Here is a 24,399-nt window from a genome sequence, read left to right as displayed (position 1 = left end):
TGAAAGAACCTGGACGGCTTGAAAGAAAGAATGCGAGTCAGAGTGAATTTGCTAGCGTAACTAGCTATCGTTCCTTATATCAATTATAATACATCTATATGTTATATTTTGTTTTGCTCGGTTCTCTTTGTGTTTCACACAGCAGGCGGCAGAATGACAAAGCTAGCTCTAAATCTTTCATAGATTAGAGAAGTGGCCCTTCCGACATATCACTGTCTGCACACTCGACAATCTATAGGACTACGCGTTGCTTCGTGATCAACGGGAGATCTAGCTGGATTTGCGTATTGCGTGAGAACGATGAAGGTAACGAGAGACGATGGATTATTGCTGATCCTTGTACCTTGTACCTTGCGATATATGTTAGACGGGACGGGGAAGGGGGGGACAAGACAACAATGTTTTTATGAGTCATAGGAGGAAGATGCTGTTTTGCACAATGGCGACGAAGAAACTTGGAGAGAGCACAAGATACAATCGCTGATGTATCGATGTGATGATATGCTGATGTCCCATACTTCGATTAGTTTACAAAGATACAATGTCATCCGAATCCACACGAAATTAAAGTTTGCACGAAACATTTCTACAAGGATACTTCGAACTCACGGATCTGCAAAGTTGAAAATCTCGGAATGAATTAAGTTCAAGGATATAAAATTTAAGCAATAATCGCAAAAAGGGATATAAAGCTTCAATAATTTAAGAATTTGAGACACACTTGGAATCTGTAGACATCTAAAAATCGAAGGACAATTTTGGATAATATCCAATCACTTTTCATCATTAATTTATTTAAAATTAAATTATCTTATCGTAATTTTTTTTTTTTTTTTTAGAAAAAATTGCGACAATATATTTGTCAAATATGAAGCAATCTCGTATCAAAAGAATTGAAAGTATTTTACAATATAACTGAATAAAAATGAATCGGAAATTTTCTAACTAGAAATAAGAAAAAAAACACATTGTTTTTAGAAGGTATCGATTTTAAAAGTTTTTATAAAAAGGTGTACAATATTTTATTCATGATTGTCAATATATAAATGTCTACATTGTTTTCAGAATATAGAAAGGTTACATATAGAGGGGTTAGCAAAATGTCATTAAGGGAGGGGTGGAAGGGTATCAAATATCATTTTGTTTTTTCACAGAAAGCAGTCATTCGAACGTTCACTATACCCAACATGTGTTCTATTCATGGAATAAGTAGGATGATTTGATCATATACGACAATGGTTCACGAGGTGATGTTTGTTTTACGATGCCACGTTTTTAAAGAAGCAAGGAGAGCAAATGTATGAAAATTGATATACTAGTTTGAAAGAAGAAATGATGCGAAGCAATTCAGTTCGATGGGAAATTTCTAGTAAGCTGTCTCCAAAAACGTCTCATTGTATTGGGTGAGTGCAAAAGTTCGTACCCGATTTATAATTAAAACTGGAATAGTAATTTAGCAAGCAGGACCCAGACACGAACTTTTGCACTGAATACTTTCATCAAGAACTTTATCTCTTCAAGAGATAGCTATAGGTTTTGCAACAAAAAGGTATTGGAAAATACAGTTTTTCTGAAGAGGATGCAAATTACAAAATTTGACATAGGTTGTGTGGACCGAAAGTGTGAACTTTAATAGAGTTAATTAGAAAGAAGATAATTTATGGTATAATTAAGGAAGATAATAGCATGTGACTCGATGAGATAATAGCTTGTTAAGAAAAATGTATGGAGTAGAGCAGTGTAATAGAGGTAAGCTGCAGAATTTTAGTCAGGTAACGGTTTCAAAAAAAAAAATATTTTTTGTCATTTCGCTTTTTTAAGTATTTCATTATTATTAATTATTTTGAAAAGTTAGCGTTGGTTTTTTTAAACAAATAGTTATTGAGCATTAAAAAATTAGCACTACTTGTTGACTTCCTTAAAGATTACTAAATTTTATTGTGTGAAATATTTGATTTGAATAATTTACCAAGGTTATTGAAAACTAACTTGAGAATTAATTTTATGTTGATTTTTTTTTTAATATGAGTTTCTAGATTTAATTTATTGAATTTATATAAAAACATCATATTGATTCCAATTTCTATTAATATATTCATTATATTTGCATTCATATCTAGATTTGAACGGACTCATGTCTTAACATAATTTTAATTAGATAATTCATGTTTTTTTCCTATATAAGTATATATTTAAGAATATTAGAAGAGTGATGTTTGTATGCAAAGTAGTTGCATTTTAAAAATGAAGCTGAAGAAGAACATTTGAATCGCACTTGAATGAAATGACTTGCACTGCCGTTCCTTAGTGTCATTATAAACAGCCTTATATTTCTTTTGGTATCTTGAAGAGGCTTGATTCCATTTTCTTTCTCGCTGTGAGATTCTGTTGCAGTCGTCAACCAAAAGGGCATCTCGGACGTGAGTTATTTGTTTTTCTACAATTTTGCGTACTAATAGAGTGTTTTAGAGAGGCACAAAAGTGATCAACCATGTCGTGATCTATCGTCAGCCTTCAAATTCGACGCTGGTCTTCAAACATTTGCTTAGCTGAGTGTACAAATTTGGTTCTCGATTTCTTTCATCGTTGGCTACTGTTGAGATTCTTTTCTGATACAAAACTTCACACGAGATTCACTTGCGTTACGTAATTCACCACCTGCTAGATCATCGAGATTCTTCGTAACTAGGATTTTATCGTAAAAGAAGACCATGGATTATCGTTGCAGAATAATATTGTCATAGGACCAGAAATTGGTTTTTTAACAGCACTGGTACGAGATATGCAGAGTTCCAGAAAAATGGCATATTATCTTTTCTAAAAAAAAGTAAGTTATTTTATATTTAATTACATCTAAATATTTGTTTTGTTAAAAGATTATTAAAAAAGTTTGTTACGTTTCTTTTATAGATTTCTCCGAAAATTGTATATTTGTGAAAAATCGCTACATAAAAAAAATATCAAACATTAAGGAAATATCCTATCTTAATGGAAATTGAGCATCATAATATCATTAGCTTAGGACTTTATTGTAAAATATAATAGACTTTTTGTCACAAAAAAATCATATCTGTAAGAAATTTATCACTTATCACACAAGAGCATCATACAATTCATCATAAAAAAATCCTTGACCTTCATTGAAAATAGAAATCACTATGAGATTGCATCACAAAACAAAATGGTCGTGGAATTATATGCTCAAAAATATCGAGAAATTTTGTTGAAAAAAAAGGATCATCGCAGATTGTCACGGGACTCCATTGTAGAGGAAGATCGTCGTGAGACTGTTACAGAAAAGATCATCACAGAATTTCGTTGCAAAAGAGGATCATCGTAGAACTTTGTAATAGAGGATCATTGCAGAAGATCATCACAGGACTCAATCGCAGAAGAGGATCATCACAGAACTCAATCGCAGAAGAGGATCATCACAGGATTCCATCGCAGAAGAGGATCATCACAGGACTCCATCGCAGAAGAGGATCATCACAGGACTCCATCGCAGAAGAGAATCATCACAGGACTCCATCGCAGAAGAGGATCATCACAGGATTCCATCGCAGAAAAGGATCATCACAGGACTTCATCGCAGAAGAGGATCATTACAGAATTTCATCGCAGAAGAGGATTATCGTGGAAGAGGATCGCGTGTCTTGGGACTTGGTTGCATAAGGATTATTATGGGATTTTATTATAGAAGAGGATCACGGGGACTCAAGAGGATTATCGTAGAAGAGGATCATCGTAGAATTTTGTTGCAAAAGATCATCACAGGATTCCATTGTAGAAGAGGATCATCGTAGGACTTTATTGTAGAAGAGATTCGTCAAGGAGACTACATTGCAGAAGAGGATTGCACGTTGTGAGACTTTGTTGCAGAAGATTATCACGAGACTCAGTCGCAGAAGAGGATTATTACAGGACTCCATTACAGAGGAGAATCATCAAGGGGACTCCATCCCAGAAGATCATCGTGGAAAAGGATCATGTGTCGTGGGACTTTGATGCAGAGGATCATCACAGGATTCCATTGCAGAAGATCATCACAGGACTCCATCGCAGAAGAGGATCATCGTGAAATTTTATTATAGAAGAGAATTAACACAAGACTTCATCGCAAAAGAGGATCATCAAAGGGACTTCATCGCAGAAGAGAATCATCGTAGAAGAAGATCGCACGCCCTGAGACTTTGTTGCAGAAGAATATTATCACGAGACTCAATCGCAGAAGATCATTGTAGGACTTCATTGTAGAAGAGGATCATCAAAAGGATTTTGCCGCAGAAGAGGATCATTGTGGGATTTTATTGTAGAAGAGTATCATCAAGAGGACTCCACTGCAGAAGAGGATCATCGTGAGACTTTATTGCAAAAGATCAAAAGGATTTCGTCGCAGAAGAGGATCATTAGAAGAATTTTGTCGCAGAAAAGGATCATCAGGATTTCGTCGCAGAAGAGGATCATCATCAGGATTTCGTCGCAGAAGAGGATCATCATCAGGATTTCGTTGCAGAAGAGGATCATCAGAAGGATTTCGTCGCAGAAGAGGATCATCAGAAGGATTTCGTCGCAGAAGAGGATCATCAGAAGTATTTCGTCGCAGAAGAGGATCATCAGAAGGATTTCGTCGCAGAAGAGGATCATCAGAAGGATTTCGTCGCAGAAGAGGATCATCAGAAGGATTTCGTCGCAGAAGAGGATCATCAGAAGGATTTCGTCGCAGAAGAGGATCATCAGAAGGATTTCGTCGCAGAAGAGGATCATCAGAAGGATTTCGTCGCAGAAGAGGATCATCAGGATTTCGTCGCAAAAGAGGATCATCAGGATTTTGTCGCAGAAGAGGATCATCAGAAGGATTTCGTCGCAGAAGAGGATCATCAGAAAGATTTTGTCGCAGAAGAGGATCATCGTGGGACTTTATTGCAGAAAAGTATCATCAAGGGGACTCAATTGCAGAAGAGGATCATAGTCAATTTTGTTGCGGAAGAGGATAATCATAAGATTCCATTGCAGAAGAGAATTATCGTAGGACTTTATTGTAGAAGAGGCTCATCAAAAGAATTTCATCACAGAAGAGGATCATCAAAAGGATTTCATCACGGAAGAGAATCATCAAAATTTCATCGCAGAAGAGGATCATCAAAAGGATTTCATCGCAAAAGAGGATTATCGTGGAAGAGAGTCGCGGAGACTTTGTTGCGTAAGAGGATTATCATGGAACTTTATTATAGAAGATTATCATCAAGACGAGTCCATTACAGAACAGGATTATCGTAGAATTTTGTTACAGATGAGGATCATTACAGGACTCCGTCGCAAAAGAGGATTATCACGGAAATCTCATTGCAGAAAAGAATCATCACGGAATTCTGTCACAAAAGAGATTTATCGTGGGACTTTGCAAAAGAGGATTATTACAGAAAAAAAAATTATCCTGTGATATACAAGAGTGCGTCATAGAAGAGGATATATATATATTTGTATATGGAACTTTTGTTAAGAAGAATCGTTATCATTTGACTTCATTAGAGATAAGTATTGTTAGAAGATTACGATATAACTAGGTCATCTCAATTTTGTTACAAGGTTATTGCTCACTTATATGATAGAATAATAACCGTTTTGTAAATTGATCACAAAACTGTTATTATTCTATCATATATAATATACTTATTATACCTTATGTTTTCATTTGTTTTATAAAGTCAGGAAAAGGTTTTCTAATGTATAAGAAAATACAAAACTACATGCATGAGAATCAGTATGACTTATTGAAAAAGGATTATCCTGGATATATAGAAGATCGTAAAATGTCTGTGCAGAAAAAAAATTATGCGAGTTTGTCAAGAATTATTGTGTTATCGTTATTGAGAAGAATCGTCATAGAATTTCATCACAAAAAAAAGATTGTTTTATTGTAATATAGAATTATAATATTTGAACATAGAAATTTAGAATTTTAATATCATACAAAGTTTTGAAATCGTGAATTATTAACGTTATTCGCATCAATTTTTCAACTTCGTAATTATTGAATATGCTACTAAATTATAAAATTTTATTGTAAATTTAAATTTGTATCTATGATGTTCATCATGCATGATTGTTGCATCTAACTTGTCATAATGAACTAGACGTGATGCGTTTGTCTGAAATGCGCCTAATCTAAAAAGAGAAAACTAATGACCGCTTCTGTATACATGTATCAGATCACCATTTGCAAAAACACTTAACGCATCAACGAATCAACAAAAGCGCATTAAAGAAAAATGTGAACTTATATATGAGCATATGTTTAGAGAAAATTTTGTTATATTTTTGTCTTGTTTGTATTTGATAATTTACTCATAATCTAACATTTATTCTGTATTTTTCTCGAAAATCACAATATAAATAAAGTTTAAGCAAAAGTTGTTTTTTTTTTTAAACCCATTCAATGATATCCTATTTATTTTCCTTTCTTCCCTTTAGAAGAAAGATAAACTCTGAACTAGTACGGCCAATTCATATAAAAAGAACAGATCTACTTCAAGTAGTTTCCAGAAAACTAAAATTATACCTCTATTGCAATAATATTGTAGTAATATTGCAATATATTACATGCTGTATGGGATATTAGAAATAAATATTATTTATTTCAATATTTTAAAATATCGGGAAATTATAGCTTTTAAATGTAATAATTATAAAGTTTAAGAATATTTTATGCATAAATTATATTAACTTTTAAACAAAAATAATATTCGTAGAACATTTTCATAATATTCCGGATATTAAAATAATATATCATGAATATTATATAAAGCGTACATATAACGTTCATACGTTCATTCCCTATATAGATTTATAGATATCGTGATATAGATTTAATTATATTTACAGCAAATTTAATTGAGATAATATAAATTTTTCATTATGTTACAAATTACATAAAAAAAGCCGATTATCACGATTATGAATGTGCAATGTTAAAACAGTATTGGAAAACAAGAATATGCATAAAAATAACTGCAGTGATATTTATTGGAATTTTATCCATCGAGATACGCTTCTACTGTAATTAGAATTCGAATAAAACAATACAGCCTACCTTAATTAATTAAGAATTAAAATACAAACTAGGAGCAACATACATTATTTTTACAATATATACAATTATGTATGTACATACACACATCACATATATACAAAATGCTGCATATTATTTTGAGAGGTAAATATCTCGAAAAATAGAGAAGATACGGAAAAATATTTCAAACAAAAGTTGCATAATGTGAAGAAAGACAAATATTAAAAGTTTTTTATAAATCAATGAACTTGTGAAAGCCATTTTTTAAAACGGAATTACATACTTTTTTAAATATGACTCCTATTATTATTTTACATATAAAAGTATTAAAATAGAGTTACTGAAACACTTTACAAGATATTTTATACTTCCCTATAAGCGCTACAATATTATTTAATATTAATATTTTTGAAATATTAATTAAAAGTTATATGTCCACTTTTTATAATATTACATGAATTTCATATGAGAAGTAAATAATATTATTTACTTCAATATTTTAAATTCTCGGAGGTATTATAACTTTTAAATCTATAAAGTTTATGAATATTTTATGCATAATAATTCACATTAATTTTTGTTTACAATAATATTCGTAGAACATTTTCATAATATTCCATGGATATTAAAGTAAATACCACGAATATTATGTTAAAATACAAATTTTAATATGTGACATATAACATTCATATAACATTAAAATAATTAAAAATATTGAATATTCTCAGAATATTTTTTAATATTTTAATTTTTAATAATATTCGTATAATATTTTAGGAATATTGTGTGCTTATGGGGTTTATTGTAACATATTTCGACATAAAGTATAAAATATCTCATAAATTATTCAGTTTTTCATAATTGTACTTTAATCTCTTTGTGCACAGAATGAGATGAATCAATTGTATATAAAAGATATATTAAAAAAAACATACGTAAATGTATATTACAAACAAGTATAAAATTCTTGAAAAGTAACTATGTGTTTTCTTTATACACACACGTACACACACATGCACACGCATACACACACACATACACACACAGAGGATATCTGATAATAACTGTACTTCTCGTGAACAGGTAGAGTGAATTAAATTGACAAAGAAAACACTTAATATTTTATGTATGCACTCAGGAGATCTTCTCCTATAAACTATTAAAGTTTGGTTACGATTTATATTTTTCGCTAGCTCTTCTTGTAAGTAGAAAAGTTATCGTTCACGAACTTTGAAATAATGAATAAGATATTAATAATTAAAGATTACTAAATAAGCGCCTTTGGCCTACAAGCAAATGCAAGTAAATAGCAAAATATTATGACCTGCGCCTAACGTCTAACGTTACTAGGCAGTTGTTTATAAACATTGCCATGGTTATGCAGGAGTGGCGTAACTATTAATTGTGCTTTTCATAGAACATATGTATGTATGGATATACATACATACGTAGTGTACATACATACATACTTCCAAACATTTCTTCGCGTGTAGTAACAATATAGCATGTGCTGCACTAATTTTGTGAGCCATCTTTTTTCGCGGACATGCGAGATCCGCTTATTTGCAGACTTTTATTAATTAATATCTCATTAATTATTTCGAAATCCATAAAACAAGACTTTTCTGTTCAGTTCATTTTGTTCTACTTACTCACGAGAGGTAATGTGGTTAATGGACAATTTATTGAGTATTACGTAAGTTCGTTCGGTTTTTTTAATCTTTTTTTTTCAATGAAACATATTTCTAAAGTTTTTGTTAACAAATGCACTATCTATTATTTTCTATCACTTTGGCCCAACATTTAAGCAATTTCATAATGCCATCTTATTGCATATCTTTTCGGCTGCTTGGCGTCACGTTTTTTCTTTATCAGAAATAATACAGCATAAAAGTGCTCGTTGTGTTTCTCCATTTTATATTATACAAAACTCACTAATTAAATCGCTAAATTAAAGAAAACTGTACACTAAAATATAGCCACAACTTTAAAATACAAGCAGGGTTAACAATGCATTTTCTTCCATGTAACCTTTTCTTTCTCACCAGGCGTCAAAATGAGTGCGCCAAAATTTGAATGAACTTACGTAACAATCCAATACAAGTACAATAGACCGCTCTTAGCACTTACCCCACACATTATAATATGATCCGACAGATAAATAAAAAAATCACAATAATACGCATTAATATTCTAATTAACCTTTCACAAAATATCCTAATGTCGAGGAAACATTTAAAGCACGGCTGTGCAAAGAACTTTCGGGATTCTGGTGTAAAGATAAAGATGTGGAGCCCCTTATCTGTTCATTTGCGTACACAAACACATGCTTTTTGTAAATGAGCAATTACTTTCTTAGGGCATATACGTTCTTCGCATTTAAAGAATTAAAATTTGAAAAGTAATAAAAAAATCATTTATTACAACTCTCTATTTCTTCATTATACTTATTATCAGATAGCAAGTTTACCGAATGTTACTATCAATGAAAGTGCATTGCCTGAGTTGCTCTATTTATTGAAAAACTGGCTTCCCATTTCATTAAGATTCACTATTGGCAATGTATGCCATGTGTGATTGTGCGCAATTATTTATAACAAGTTATTGGAAATTTTATATTAATAAGTTTCGCACATTGTTGTCCTTTAGTTTCCTGTGAAACAGTTTCCCGGTTGCCTTCAAGTTATCCCTATAAGATATCTTTATTATTAGGAACGTGATTCGAATCGAAAGGAAACTTGTAGTAACAATTTCTCTTTTTGTGTCAAAGAATAGCTATCTGAGTACACAGTACTTGAACGATGTCAACATATTCAATTATGCACTTGATTGATGTCAATATATTCAATTAATAATTGCTCGTTAAATAATCGTCAAATTATATATGTTATATATCTTACCGTAGATAGTTAAGTATGGCAATAAAAATTTACTTAAATTGACTTTACTTAATTTATATATTATAGAGGGTATCCCGAATTTAAATGTCAAAACTTCGGGAGTGATAGGGGATATAAAGAAATTTTCTCCAAAACGAAGCAAAAACGAACATATCTCTAAAGAGCATTTTTTCTTAATTTATTGATTATCCCTTATACGCTCCCGAAATTAACATTTAAATTCGGGACATTCTGTATATGTAATTTGGACACAAAATTAAATAGAAATTAATTTAGAATGGTAATAAGAACAATAACCGAAATTTCGGGGCTCCTTATCATTGGAAGATTTGATACGGTGCAGCACAGACCTTCTAAAGACATTGGCAGGACATTCTAAGGATATTCATACGTCCTAAAGTCGTTCTCAGGACGTCCTTTGGATAAAGTGTATTTTATGGGCTATTGCAATCCCCTTTTGCTCGGTTCTAAGTCTAAAATACTTAAAGCATATCCACAATATTTGAAAGAACTTCAACATCTTCTAGACTTCATTATCTATTGTGTGAATAGGATAGACCCAAGATTGTTAAGCAATGTTATCGTTCTGCTTGAAGCCTTGAAAAGGATTTTGTATCCTGACGGGTTTGCTGGGCGTAGCGAGCAATCTGCTCCAGGCACGGCAGGTCTTACCGGACCATACCCACATACCGGAGGTGACGCCAACCATGAGGGACAGGAAGAGCCTGAGAAGGGCAACTTCGAGACCGGCGGCTCGGTACACCGGGCCCGGGGCGCAATTCTGTGCCGCGCGGCAGTCCAGTGCGGCCAGCAGCGCCAGTTTTTGCCATCGCGGCCTCACGGAGGCCTCGTGCAGTACGCAAACAAGGCCGCCCAGCGCCGGCAGTGCGTACAAAAGCGCGAAGATACCCAGCCGCGTCATCAGGCGCTCTAGTTTCGTTGCACTGCGGCCGGCGCAGCGCACAGCTCTACGCACGCGGATTAACGCATTTCCAGCGACGCTGCCAAATACACAGCCCAACAATAGCAGCACGGTGTGCGGTAGCACTTCTAGCCATAGCGCCGTCTCGTCAGAAATCTGGCATAGTCCAGTCAACTCGTCTGCTACTACGTTCCGCGACAGTAAACTTCCTATATAAAAAAACCGCAAATATTCGTAATTATTTGGCAAGAAAATATCACAAATATATTAAAAAAAGTATAACTGAAACAAATCATTAAGGGGATGCTGAACTAACGAAATTACCGACATTACAGGAGTACAGTATAATTAAAGGATCTCTAAATACTCGGAAATAAATAAAATATTAATATATTATATTCAAGATGTATTTTAATTTCTTCGTTATTAACCTTCGATTGATTAAGGTATACAATTAAGGTGATGCTGGAATCGTCTGTGTTATACGCGAGACTACAGATCTTTTTATTGAAGATACGGATTGAAAAATTCTCTTACAAAATTAAAGTACAGATAATAAAAAGGGTGGTGGCTACAATTCCCAGTAAACCAACACATAATTGTTACATAGCTGAGAGAACACATGAAAAGAACAATGCTATATATCACTGTTATGTGGATGAAACGTAAATATTATATAAATTTGAGAGCACTCTAAAAGAAGAAAATTATATTTGGTTAAGACACCCGTACCGGAGATTCGAGAGATCCCAGGTTCGAACCCTAGCTAAGGTGATATTTTTTGCAATAAATTCTTTAAAGTTTTTTCAAGGAGGAGAGGGTTAAAATTTGATGCTAGTGAGCATTGTGTATTATTAAATTAATTTTAATTTAATAATAAATGTGATATTACTGACTCTTGTTCAATTATAGCTATGTTACGACCGAAAGTAACGGCGTGCAGTTTGTGTTGAATCTGAGAAAATATATAAAATCACATGAATAAATACAAAAGCACCAAGATCCGGCTACGACCGTAAAGGCGTTCTTGTTTAGATTTGTATGTTACATGAACGGTCGAATATCTTTCTACTTTAAAATTATATTTTTTTGTTACGTATACAGGGTGATTCAAAATAACATATTGGTACTGTTACTGGCATATTCGTAATCAAATTCCGAGACGATTTTTTCTTTGGCAAAAATTTGTCCGGAGGTTACCCAAGTAGAACAACGAGTCAAAATGACATCAAAGTGATTCACACCCAAGTAGCACATATACATATGTTTCAAAAACGTTTTATAAACATTTTTCCGAAATATTTTTTCGAAACGTTTACCAATTTTTAGAAACGTTTCTCATGCGTTAAAATGCCCACTCAGTTAAACGTTAACTGAAATGTTTCTTTTCTGATAAAATAACGTTTAAGAAACCATTATCCCATACAGCACAGAAAATTCCAGCAACATTGCAGCAACGTTGCAATGTTGCAGATTGCAATGCAATATTACGGAGACATTGCAGAAACATAAATTACCAATATGCCTGCAACATCGCATGGCATATGCCAGTAATATTCCGGAAACATTGCAATATCATAATTTTTTAATAAAGTAGTGGCAATAAAGAGCCAAAGCAGAATATTCGTGTATAATAATATATTAATTTAACTCATCCATAATTATTTATCCGCATTTAGCAAACTAAGGTCGGGCGACTAAATTTTCCGCTGAATCTTTACATTTCCTAACAGTATAATCGTCCATATATCGATTGTAAGTCGACTCATCCAAGTCAGGCTTTCAAAGTTGACTGCAAATCGACTTTGCAGAGACGTCTACATACATCCTTTAAATGTTGACTCTAAAACGTATGCAGCCCCGTGGGGCTGTGTGAATCATAGTATTGTTAAGAAACATAAATATTTATATCAATAGATGAAATAAGTCCATATATGAAGAAACCTCGATCTACAGCCCAATGAACAAACAATATTTTTTAATTGCTTTTTAATAAAAATTTTTTCATATTTAATTTAATTATTGTATTATATTGATATATATTTTCTAATTGCATCTTATTTAAACAAATAACAGAAAAGTTATTCCAGATGCTATTCTGCATTTGCAAAATTAGTAAAAAAAACTATAATTTTATATTTGGTTATATAAATATTGTGCTTTAATTATACATATTTCATTTTTTCGATAACGTATATTGACCTGATCTACCAGTTATATACACATATTAGCATAAAGTGTTAGTTATCATGAAGGATCAGTTCGGCAGCGATCACGGAGGTCAAGCAACGTTCACCGGAGTCGCGACTTGGATGGGTAGACCGCTTGGAAATTTCCGAAAAAATATTCCCGAGATTTTATTTTTGCGAAAAATGTTTTTTAAAATGTTACACAAATATTGTTTTGTTCATTGGAATTATGTGATGTAATAATATTTATGCTAATATTTTGAAAAAATGGAATGTTTCAATGCAATATTTCAAAAAGCGGACATCTTAATGTTGCTGCAATCTTCCAGCAATGTTGCAGCAATGTTTTGCAATCAAAATACAATATTACAATGTTTCAATGAAATCGTTCTGCAATGTTCCTGCAATCTCTCTGTGCTGTATGGGTATAGAAACGTTTTTTTACGGATAAAAAAAATTTTAAGTTTCTACTTTTTTAGAATTTCTAATTAATTTTCAAAAACAGTTTTCTTAATATTAAATAAAATAGAAATGTTATTTAAAGTAAAAAAAAAAAAAAAATTCGGGAATCTTTCTCAAGAATTTTTTTGGAATTTTCAAGTGGTCACCCCCATTCAAGTCGTAACCTCGCCGAACGTTGCCTTGACCTGTAAGACTGCTGTAAATTGATGTCTGATGATTTGTGAACACTTTATGTTAACACATGTATATCGAGTCAATATATGTTATTAAAAAGATGAAACATATAATTAAAACTTATTATGTATATAAATATATATAAAATTATACTCTTTTACGATTACGACTTGAATGAGTGACCGCTTGAAAATTTTCGGAAAAAATTCTTGAGAAAGATTCTCGATTTTTTTTATTTTAAAAAACATTTCTATTTTATTTAATGTTAAGAAAACTGTTTTTTACAGTATTACTTTTTTACAGTATTTACAGAAGAAACGTAAAAAAATACATTTCTTAAACTATGGTTTCAAAGACGTTTCTGTTTTTTAATGGTTCTTTACGGTTATAAAACTATGGATACGTTTTAAAAACGTATTTGAAACCATTATGTGCTACGTGGACAATTATGTCAAAATGACATCAAAGTGAATCGTAATTGATCGAAAAGTGACTTTTAATGATCATTTTGCAGTCACTTTGACATCATTTTGATGTCGTGATGATTCTCTGTTCTGCTTGGGTAGTTTTCAAATTATAAAAAGAATTAGTTAACGTATGACGGGTCGGATACAAGTGGTAGACAAGGGCGGCGCGAGACTCACTATTACACGCGGATATTTCCGTGAGGCGCCTGCTGCGCTCAAATGACTGACAACAGTACACGGACAACACATTCCTATTTAAACTTACTTTCTCTCTCCTTCTCTTTCTCTCTCTCTCTCTCACTTTAATTATGCTACATTTAACTTGTCAAATATCGATCTCTGTCATCCAGCCATCAAATATCAGGATGACCGTGAAATCTTCAAGTTTACATTATTATAATGAATGTACGCTCGTGAATAATAAAATTTAATGCAAATAAGAATACTTAAATATCATTTGCAAGTTAAAAGTAGCACATGCAACAGTGAGTCGCGCCCCTGTCTACCACTTGTATCCGACTTGTCATACGCTAATTAATTCTTCTTATAATTTGAAAACTAAGCTCCGGACAAATTTTTTCCAAAGAAAAAATCGTCTTAGAATTTGATTACAAATATGCCAGTAACGGGAATACGTTATTTTGAATCACCCTTTATAACTCATAACATAATGTAAAAATGTAATTTCGTAAAATATATGCAAACAAATACATGAAAAAATTTTTGGCTTAATTTTTTGCTAAAAGAAATGCTTAAGTTAAGAAAATTAAACATCTTTTGTGACTCTTCACACGAGTTTAATTATGTTATAATTATATCATATATGCAGCTAATATGTGTTGAGGGTTTTTTAATAAATATTGTCGATATTAAAAATCTGTAGTTCATATATTGATTTTTAATACACAGAGAAAAAAGTATGTGGTATTTGTAACTATAGTTGCATATTATAGTTGGAAAATTATGGTTAAGAGAACTATTTTTATAGTCATTATCCCTATATTGTTAGTACAAACAACCTTATATGTATAGTTTTCTCTGCGTATAGTAGTACACAAAACTGTCACTAGATGGCTGCTATGACTTATATTTCTCGTAAGAAATTACATAAATGATATAAAAAGCGGAGCTTTATGAAATTTTTCACCGATAAGAACATCGGTGTTATTATAGTAAAATAATTTTTCTGATGAATTGAATGATTTTTCCTTTGAAAATGAAATCAAGTGGGAGATGCTTTGATTTACTAATGATTAAAACTAACCTTTTTAAACTTCCAGTATTGGAACCATATAAGCATAATAATATAAAATTGAATTACGGTAATTGCAACCATTCTCTTCTTTCAGTGTATCAGCAGTGTATATCGGAATATAATTTACATCCTGCAAACACCGAATAAAAGAGCAGCAAAGAGAACCAAAACTTACCACTACTTTTATGTAACATACATGTTTTAAAGACAAATATGTTACATTGCAGTATTGGCACGATTATATATTATAGATATAACATTTAAAGTGTTCTGTTGCAAATCTGAAATAGATCAGAGACGTAATTTTGTTGCTGATACTCAATAGTACATGTAGCGTACATGTATGTCACTTTCTATATAACTCGTTACCCTGTGATACCTACTGTTTTTGTGTATTTAAGATGTATATGTTATATTACCGTATTTGCTAAATTTGATATGAAAAACAAGAGAAAATTATAAAAATATAGTTATGTTAGTCAACATTTGCTACGTATAGAAATTTGAGATTTTGTGCGTATAAAAAAAGCAGTTGCCACCTTGGAAATGACAACAAAGAACAATACTGTGCTGTTAGAATGAGCCTAGAAGTTTAAGTATAAGAGAAATTCCACTTTGAAAATTTCATGTGTAAATTGGCGTGCGGAAGCAGTTTGAATAGTAACAGAGCAATAATTGTGTAACATGGTAGTTGAGAGATATTATATTAGATGGCACTAAAGTTGAAGAACAAGGACAGATGAGTGCGTTTGACAAAGAGCACTAGCCTATTTTCCTTATTCTTCGCCCGCGCGCGACCGCAAATCGCTCGACTTTCCATCGAAGAAACATTTGCAGTACCGACGTCGAGTGAGTTCCACCGTCACTCCAGCATCTCCTTAATTACAATTATAATTAAATTTTAGACATGAAATGCAAGTTACCTCCTGTAAAAAATATTGGGAGAATCCATGCGGTCGCATGAAGATAGGGTGCTATGTTGTGAAGAGCTTCGCTGCTCCATTCGTTCCTGGCGCTCAGCAGCCAACAACCGCACAGCACCGTCCACCACATATTGCTGGCCAGTCCTAGATAGTACCTAATCAGCCACCAAATTGTGCAGGGAATGCTCTTCAAAGCATCACGAACCTGTTCATAAGTAAACAGACACTATAGTAGACAGGTATTGTAGCAATAAATATAAAAGTTCTCTGTAGAAAGATTTAACAGTAGTAAAGAACATTTTTGATGAAAAAATTTCTCATAATATTCTTATTCTCAAGAATTTTTTATATTTTAATTATGAAGATTTCTGAAAATATCAAAAATTTTTTCAAATTTTATACGTTTTTTTTTCAAACATTATAGACCGATAAATCTTAGAATACGTCAAAATTCATATACATAAAGAATTCTAAAAAAGATGTAGACTATCTCAGTATTTCTGAAAATTATTTAAATTCAAATAAAATACCTGAAAAAAATTTTTTTATATGATAAATAGAATAGAAATCACGCTTATACATTAAGCTACAGACAGACAGAAACACAGTCAAAAAGCGAGTGAAAAGAATGTTTTATCTATAAAATATAATTTAATCTTTTACAAAGTGAGTATATGTTGTTTCGGTTATACTTAGTTTCCTTCAACATTTAAGGTGATGTAAAATATAATTTAATTTAATATATATTTGAAGTGTTATAATATAATACATTGTAAATATTGAACAATATACCCAAACATAGAAATTCGATTAAATAACAAATAAATTTGAAAATATTACATGTTAATAAACGTTATGAACATTGAACTCTACAGACTCAAAGTTATAATATAATAGTGACAAAATTGATAAAATTGATAAGAGTCAAATGTATTTACTTGTAAACTAATTATGAAATTTAATTAGAAATAGTTTGTTCTAAGTGTTTATGTCCGATTATTTTAAAAAAATATCCTATAAAAAAATATTTTTTTTTTATTGATATTTTATTGACAAAGTCTGTTTTGAATTTTAACTATCTGGGCTTATTTTTTTCATTGTATCTTTCCTATGTAAATCACACTGGATGTAATTAAGATTTTTAGTTAGATCTTCTTCAACCAACAATCAAACATGCACAAATTATAAATAAAGATTTCATTAACTAAATCTATTTACTTACTGGAACGTAACTCGGTCCATCAATCTGACTGATGCAGCTGAGATTTTCAGCACCAACCACACCGCGAACGATGTAAGCTACGGAAAGGAGATTGTAACAGAGTGCTAGGAAAATGATCGGCCTCTCGGGATAACGAAATCTGCACGGTTCTACCCAGAATGTCAATAGCGTGAAGAGTGTTGACAGGAAACATAACCATGCCCAGCCAGTCATCCAACGCTCGGCGAATTTTTTGTCTTCCGCGCGATAATACGCATCGGTACCGCAACGTGGTGCGCAAGAAATCTAAAGCATAACAGTGAAAAATATTGAGGTATTTTCGATTTAAAAAAAATTAATTATTTTTTGTATTTTTTTTTAATAATTTGAATATTAAGAAAGTAAATAAAAAATCTATACAAATTAGTCCTCTCCATATTTTTAGAATTAAACTTTTTAGAAATTTAGAAAATTAGAAATAATAATTGCTTGTTAATTACAATAATTCTCACACGAACATTTTGTGTTGGCTTTTACGGCATTAATTCATATTTTGATTTACTTCTTCAGAGCCTCTCCTATTTTAATTTCAATTTAACTTGATTGTAAATCGCATGAGAACTATAAAGAATTTTTTTGACTAACAGTGAGACGATATGTTTTAAACACTCATACATACAGATTTGCAAATAATTATAAAAAAACTTTTTCTAGAAAAAGAAAGTTGAAAAAGTTTGAAAGTAAAAAATTAAAATATTAAAGAATAAAGGTATTAACTTTTAAATTCATAACTCTTATATTTAAGAAAAAAAGAATTCTTAAAAAGTGGTAAAACAAGAGTACCTCCTTAATAATGAAAATGTATATAATTTTAACTTTCTACCGCTTATTCGTTTATTCTAACCATTTCCATATCGGGTATCTGCACGAAATGAGGAGGACATTGATGATGATGCTGTTGCTGTTGTAATCGAGTAGAAATTTTCAGTGATTGTTCGTGTATCATCGGCCACTGCTGCTGAACAGTTGGCAGTATCGGTGAACTAGTGTCATCCAATGTTTCCTCCGGCGGTTGCACGCACAATGTATTTCCTGTAACATAGAAAATTAGTTATTAATTATCAAACATATTATATAACTAATTAATTAATAAAAAGTCAAGTACAAGGTAACTGCATTGGGATTGTGTCTAAAGTAAATGATTAGGTATTACTTCGCAAACAAGTATAATAGGCTAAGTAAAATGAGTAAAACATCATTTTGTAGAAAATGTGTCAAATTTGATTATTAGAAGTTTGAATACATATTTTAATAATTTAACCCTTAAACACACAAAGGGGTCAGAGAAACTCCATATGAAGTTTCGAACGCTTGCTGTGTGAAGACGGAATGAGATAAGAGGTTCGAACCAGGGGGTAAAAAATGTTTGAAATCTTCTCTTTCGATTGATTTCGGTTGATTAACTTTATTGGTCAACTAGAATTTGAACGGCACGGCAGCAAAATTTTGTTAGGATCTGTGGGACATACCAGTGTGTGTGAGTAAAATTTTTTTATGAGTAATCTTATCAATAATCTTACAAAAACGATTGCTGGAAAAGTTGTGAATTATACCACTGATACTACATGTAATAACGAATTAATGACACTTTATTGAAATTAATAAATTTTTGATAAACTCAATTAAATTACTAGTTAAAACGTTACAAACTAAACATTCAAATCCAGAAAAACAAAATACAACAAACACCGAATATAACTTTAATGTAATATAGACATGTATTATATAACATTACGTACATATCCATGTTATATTCGATGTTTGCTAACGATGTCATAAAAATTGCACTAATTGTAAGATTTTACTAAAATTTTTCCACAAAAGAATTAATGTCAATTTGTTGTAATTTCTGTTCATATTTGCCGACAAATCGTTGACATTTTACTTGTTTAACATATTATATTAATGATTCAAAAATGAGCGAATGCTTACCGCGATCAAGGAAGCGATCACAATCCAGCATGTGCGGCCACGGCAGCGTGAGGCTGGTTAAGGCCGGCTCGCAGTCTCTTCTTACGGAAAGGCAGAGAGACTTGCAGGCCGGTATGGCCACATGCTCCGAGCAGACTGGGGCGAAGACAGCGCATAAGAAGAGCCTGAGATGTCTCGAACAGTTGTAGTGGACCAATGGCATGAAGGCAGCCAACTGAAAATGCACGTGCTATTAGAACCAGGTGGTAGCAAATGCGTGAATTTTGTCGCATAACTTTGCTTTCCTGACTTGACCAGTTTCTGATCTAAATAGCTAAAAACTCATTTATTTATTTTTTACTTATTTTCTATCTAAACAGTACTATGTTCAAAATTGAGACATAAAATGTTTTAAAGACGTTAAAGATATCTTCAATACATATTTAAGATGTTCTTAAGATATCTGAAACATTTGTTGCTAGTTGTTATAACATGTTGAAAATAATTTGTTCATATGTACGCGTCATGACTTAAATTCTTTGTCAAACTCACATAAATTATGTATTTCTGACATATTACAGTTAGCAACAAATTCAGATCTTATTTCAATAATATTTATTTTCGAGACCATTTCAGTACCGAGTAAATAAATGCAACAACTTTGACTATAAGGTAATAGACGTTAGAGCGTGATGCATGCGTTTCCTGGATAAACTAAGTATTTCTAACGTGTAACAGTTACCACCAAATATGAATCTTGGATTTGTGAATTATTTTAATAATATTTTCCAGATTATTCTAGTACTCAATACTTGCGAGCAACAAATTCTTTGAATGTAGATGCTACAGCAAACACGAAAGTGCAGTTTTGAGTACTTATTAAGTATTTATTAAAAATAAACAACTTTCTAACAAACACCAAATATACATATACATATAACATAGTATAATGCTATATAACATAGTCATGACTAGAGTCCTATATAAAGAGAGAAGCGACATCGAACCCCCACCACAACCTTCAGTATCCAATTGAGTCCTCCACCGCCATTTTGGGACCGCTTAACGTCATCAAACACCATTTGTACCATTCTACAAACAGCTGTGGTCACAATATGGCTGCTCGCTTAGCCAATCAAATATCAATCAGATTACCAATCAGAGCTTCGGACATCAATGTCGCTTCTCTCTTTATATAGGACTCTAGTCATGACGTGTTTATATGTACAGGGTGCTGCGTTACATACATGTCGGTCTAACTGGTTGCCTATTCGTACAGGCGCGCATGGTAGTACCATATCTTACCGACATGCCGAAGCGTACGCAGTTGTGTACCACCATGCGCGCCTGTACGAATAGGCAACCAGTTAGACCGACATGTATGTGAACGCAACACCCTGTACATGTTATTATATGACATTACAACATCCATGTTATATTAAGAGAGTACTGAGAGTTTTTTAATTATTACGTAAGGAGAGTAAAGTAACAAGTTACACTTTTTAATGAGTAATATAATTGAATTCACTTATCATCTTGCGTAATACATCTTTTAAGTAATCTTGTTTTATTTACAAGATTATTATTACATTAATGCTTTTCAAGAAGTTTATAATTATGATAATTTATAATTGCAACAATTTTAATTAATTTTTATCTCATCAGGTAATACTTGTTACGAGGGTCGTTCAATAAGCCCTTAGAAGAAGATAGAAAAACAAATTATTTTAGGTAGATTTTTTATTTTTTAACATAATCTCCTTTTAGCTTGATACACTTCTCCCGGCATTTCTCCAACTTTTTTAAGCCGTCAAAAAATAGGATTTTAGAAGGTCCTCAAAATAGGCCTGTTTCAGTGATGACATCATTCGGCCCAAATCTCTTACCACCGAGCCATTTCTTCAAGTTCGGGAATAAATAATAGTCGGGTTGGCCAAATCAGGAGAATGTGGCGGATGAGGAATCAATTTGTAGCGAAATTCATGGAATTTTGCCATTTTGACGGTCGATTTGATTTCAGCAAATGCAGCAAACATCTTGCCGAAATTTTTTCACACTTAATTTTTCGTGCAAAATTGAAAACACTGTACCTTGTGATATGCTTATAGCCTCAACTATTTCGCGCACTTTGATTCGTCGAGCACTCAAAAACATTATGGATTTTGTCAATCATTTCGGAGGAAGTCACTTCCACTAGACGTCCCAAACAATGTTCATCATTTGTGGACGTACGGCTACGTTTAAACTCATTTACCCAATTGTAAACAGTCGCAAACACAGAAGCAGATGTGCCATGAACTTCATCCAACTCTGCTTTGATCTCTTTCGGTGTTAAGCCTTTTAAATAAAAGTGTTTAATCAGCAAACTTATTTGTTTCTATTTTTGTAAATGAACAAAAGTTTCTTACTTCAATCGGTTATGAAAATAAAACCACATGATAGATATAGTTGAAACTTTAACGGCAGTCTAGTGAGAAATGACGCTTACTAAAAGCAAACCTTTTTCGATACTACAAGCGTCATGTCTTGGATTTTCTAAGGACTTACAACTCTCGTACTAACAAGTACAAATGACTGCGGTCTGGTAACATATTAAAGGCCTGTTCTTTGTTGATGTACCATACTGCATTTAAACTTTCTGACTTTTGTCAAATATCAAACAATATATCTATTTCATTTTAAATATGTATGCATCAATTTACCTTCAAAGAACAGGATTCAAAATTACAAACAAAATTACATACAAAAATGCCGAATATGTTGCTGCTGAAGATTTTGCCCATTTTTAATTTTTATTTATCACATAATTAGTTGCTTATCGATACAATTAATCCCTTTTCAATTTCTGCGTCTCTAATTATTACGCTATCTATTGTATTTCATGTTCACATTTCAACACTGCATTTTTTACATCTTAAATGTCTTCTATATGTTATATTAAATTTATTATGATTGGGTTATAGTTTCCCAAAATATTGTACGTATTTTAAATTTTTATGAAATCACAAAATATGTTTTATGAAATTATTTTAATAAATATAAATAAACTTGAAATAATTACAATTTTATTTCTTTCTGATATTGTATTTGATTTTTTTCATTGCATTTTTAAAATAAGTCTATACACATTACAAAATTTTGTGTTTTTTTTTACATTTTTAATGTCTCTTTAGATGGATTTCAATTGTTTTCGCCAGCACTGGTATCTATACACACATTTAATTCAAATAAATCGTAATCTAACAATATGGATACGTGAACAATTTATTTCGGCATATTGCATCTATTGTATTTCTTTTATAATGTTCTGACGTTTGGGGTAAACTTTTATGTTCCTCCGTTTCTCTAAACGCGAAGCAAAACTCACGACGGAGATGGAGAGCGAGAGGGTAATGCACCTAAGCAGGCGGAGAAGACGCCTCGCTTCCATGAAATATAACGAGCGGCGGGCATCAGGGGTAATTATCCCGCCCATTCTTCCCGCCTCAATCCCGATGGACGTCGCTGGGATCCACCGAAGCCGGTTCTTCTTTACCTCCTACCCTTTTCTCTTCCCCTCTAGATTCGCCCATTACAAGCAGATCCTGATGCTCTTCTCCTCCACGGCGCTCCCAAATTATAGCCTCATGAAATTACGTGGTAACCCGTAACGACAGAGCCTTCCATCTCGCCCTGCATTGCGTCCCTCTCTCCGGATTCTCTTCTCACCGATCAAGGTGGACCAGCCGACAGCAGCCCCGGGAGAGAGAGAGAGAGAGAGAGAGAGAGAGAGAGAGAGAGATCATCCAGAGATTGTGCGTGATCGTTTTCACTTCTCTATGCGCGCGATGAATGCGAATCGGTAATCGATACGGGGAAGTCATTTAACATAATTTTGATTTCCCCATAGAATTAATAAAATGTTTAAAAAACAAATTTACAATTTGATTTTATAAAAATTATTACATATAAGAAAAAAAATAACTTGAATAAAAACTCTCAAAATGCAAAATTCGAAGCTGTTAAAATTCTAAAAATTACTCTTTTTGGGTTCTTACAATCGGAATTCAAAATAAATAGAAATGTACGAACTTCCAAAAAATAATTCAAAAATTCAAAAAATAATTCAAAAATCTGGAATCTAGAAGCTTCAATACAAATCATGTATAGATATTGATAATTTTATAAAATTATATTTAAAATAATTTTATATTATACAATCAACATTACAGAATTCTTTTTTTATAATCTATATATTAAAATTCAACATAACAATTATCAAGAGACGCGGTCGCATCTAGTGCCAAGTCAACGCGCAGCAAACCGTCTCTCTTTACGCGAATCAGCGATTTCCATGCATACAAAATGATAATATACACGACATAAAAAAACACAAACATAAAAGAAATATTAGTCGTTTATATATTTATTCGCATATTGGAAGCTGTTGAGATAAAAGGCCAATGTCAATTTAATTTTTATTCTCTTTCTACAAGAGAATCTTACGACGCAACGTGATGGCGACAGATTTCAAATATTGTTTATATGAATAGAGTATTACTAAGACCTTTTTTTTCTTTTGCGTCTCCTGAGTCCTATATTCATAAAAAAAAAACAAGTTACGGTTTGAAAGGTTGAACCTTCCCCTTCACAATGCCAATATAAATAGAACATAGAAATGTACTTGCTTTAAAGTATGTATAATACATATAAAAATGTCAACCAATGCTAAGTATTTCAAATAGTCCTAAGCCCGGGGTAATTCGAAAATAGTCTGGGAATATTCTGAAATTTGTGTTTAAAAATAAAAATATATAAAAAAAACTATTGTGAAGACCTTCTTTTATTAAAAAAAAGATATAGTGTTATAAAGAAATGCTACAT

At 32.2% G+C, this 24,399-nt stretch overlaps 2 protein-coding genes across 2 annotated transcripts in view; one reads left to right on the top strand and one right to left on the bottom strand.

Moving 5' to 3' along the window:
• Nucleotides 1-3,181: 3,181 nt before the first annotated feature.
• LOC105201354 lies at nucleotides 3,182-6,413 on the top strand. Its single transcript, XM_039456928.1, has 6 exons — nucleotides 3,182-3,281; nucleotides 3,367-3,802; nucleotides 3,883-4,077; nucleotides 4,317-4,320; nucleotides 4,414-5,203; nucleotides 5,294-6,413. The coding sequence occupies exons 1-6, from the start codon at nucleotides 3,182-3,184 to the stop codon at nucleotides 5,461-5,463; spliced, it is 1,695 nt and encodes a 564-aa protein (XP_039312862.1). The 3' UTR covers nucleotides 5,464-6,413.
• A 1,441-nt stretch (nucleotides 6,414-7,854) lies between these two features.
• LOC105201348 (frizzled-9) overlaps nucleotides 7,855-24,399 on the bottom strand; it is a 39,209-nt gene continuing 22,664 nt past the window's right edge. Inside the window, exons 2-6 of the mRNA XM_011169335.3 lie at nucleotides 19,558-19,771; nucleotides 18,470-18,657; nucleotides 17,587-17,871; nucleotides 16,365-16,569; nucleotides 7,855-11,103 (exon numbers count right to left, since the gene is read on the bottom strand). Of these exons, the coding sequence (XP_011167637.1) occupies nucleotides 10,541-11,103; nucleotides 16,365-16,569; nucleotides 17,587-17,871; nucleotides 18,470-18,657; nucleotides 19,558-19,771 (1,455 nt within the window). The 3' untranslated portion in view covers nucleotides 7,855-10,540. The remainder of the gene's footprint in view (nucleotides 11,104-16,364; nucleotides 16,570-17,586; nucleotides 17,872-18,469; nucleotides 18,658-19,557; nucleotides 19,772-24,399) is intronic.

This window comes from Solenopsis invicta, chromosome 13 (assembly GCF_016802725.1).
Source record: "Solenopsis invicta isolate M01_SB chromosome 13, UNIL_Sinv_3.0, whole genome shotgun sequence".
Lineage (NCBI taxonomy): Eukaryota > Metazoa > Arthropoda > Insecta > Hymenoptera > Formicidae > Solenopsis > Solenopsis invicta.
The sequence above is the reverse complement of the archived record's forward strand: the minus strand, read 5'-3'. Positions and strand labels throughout refer to the sequence as shown.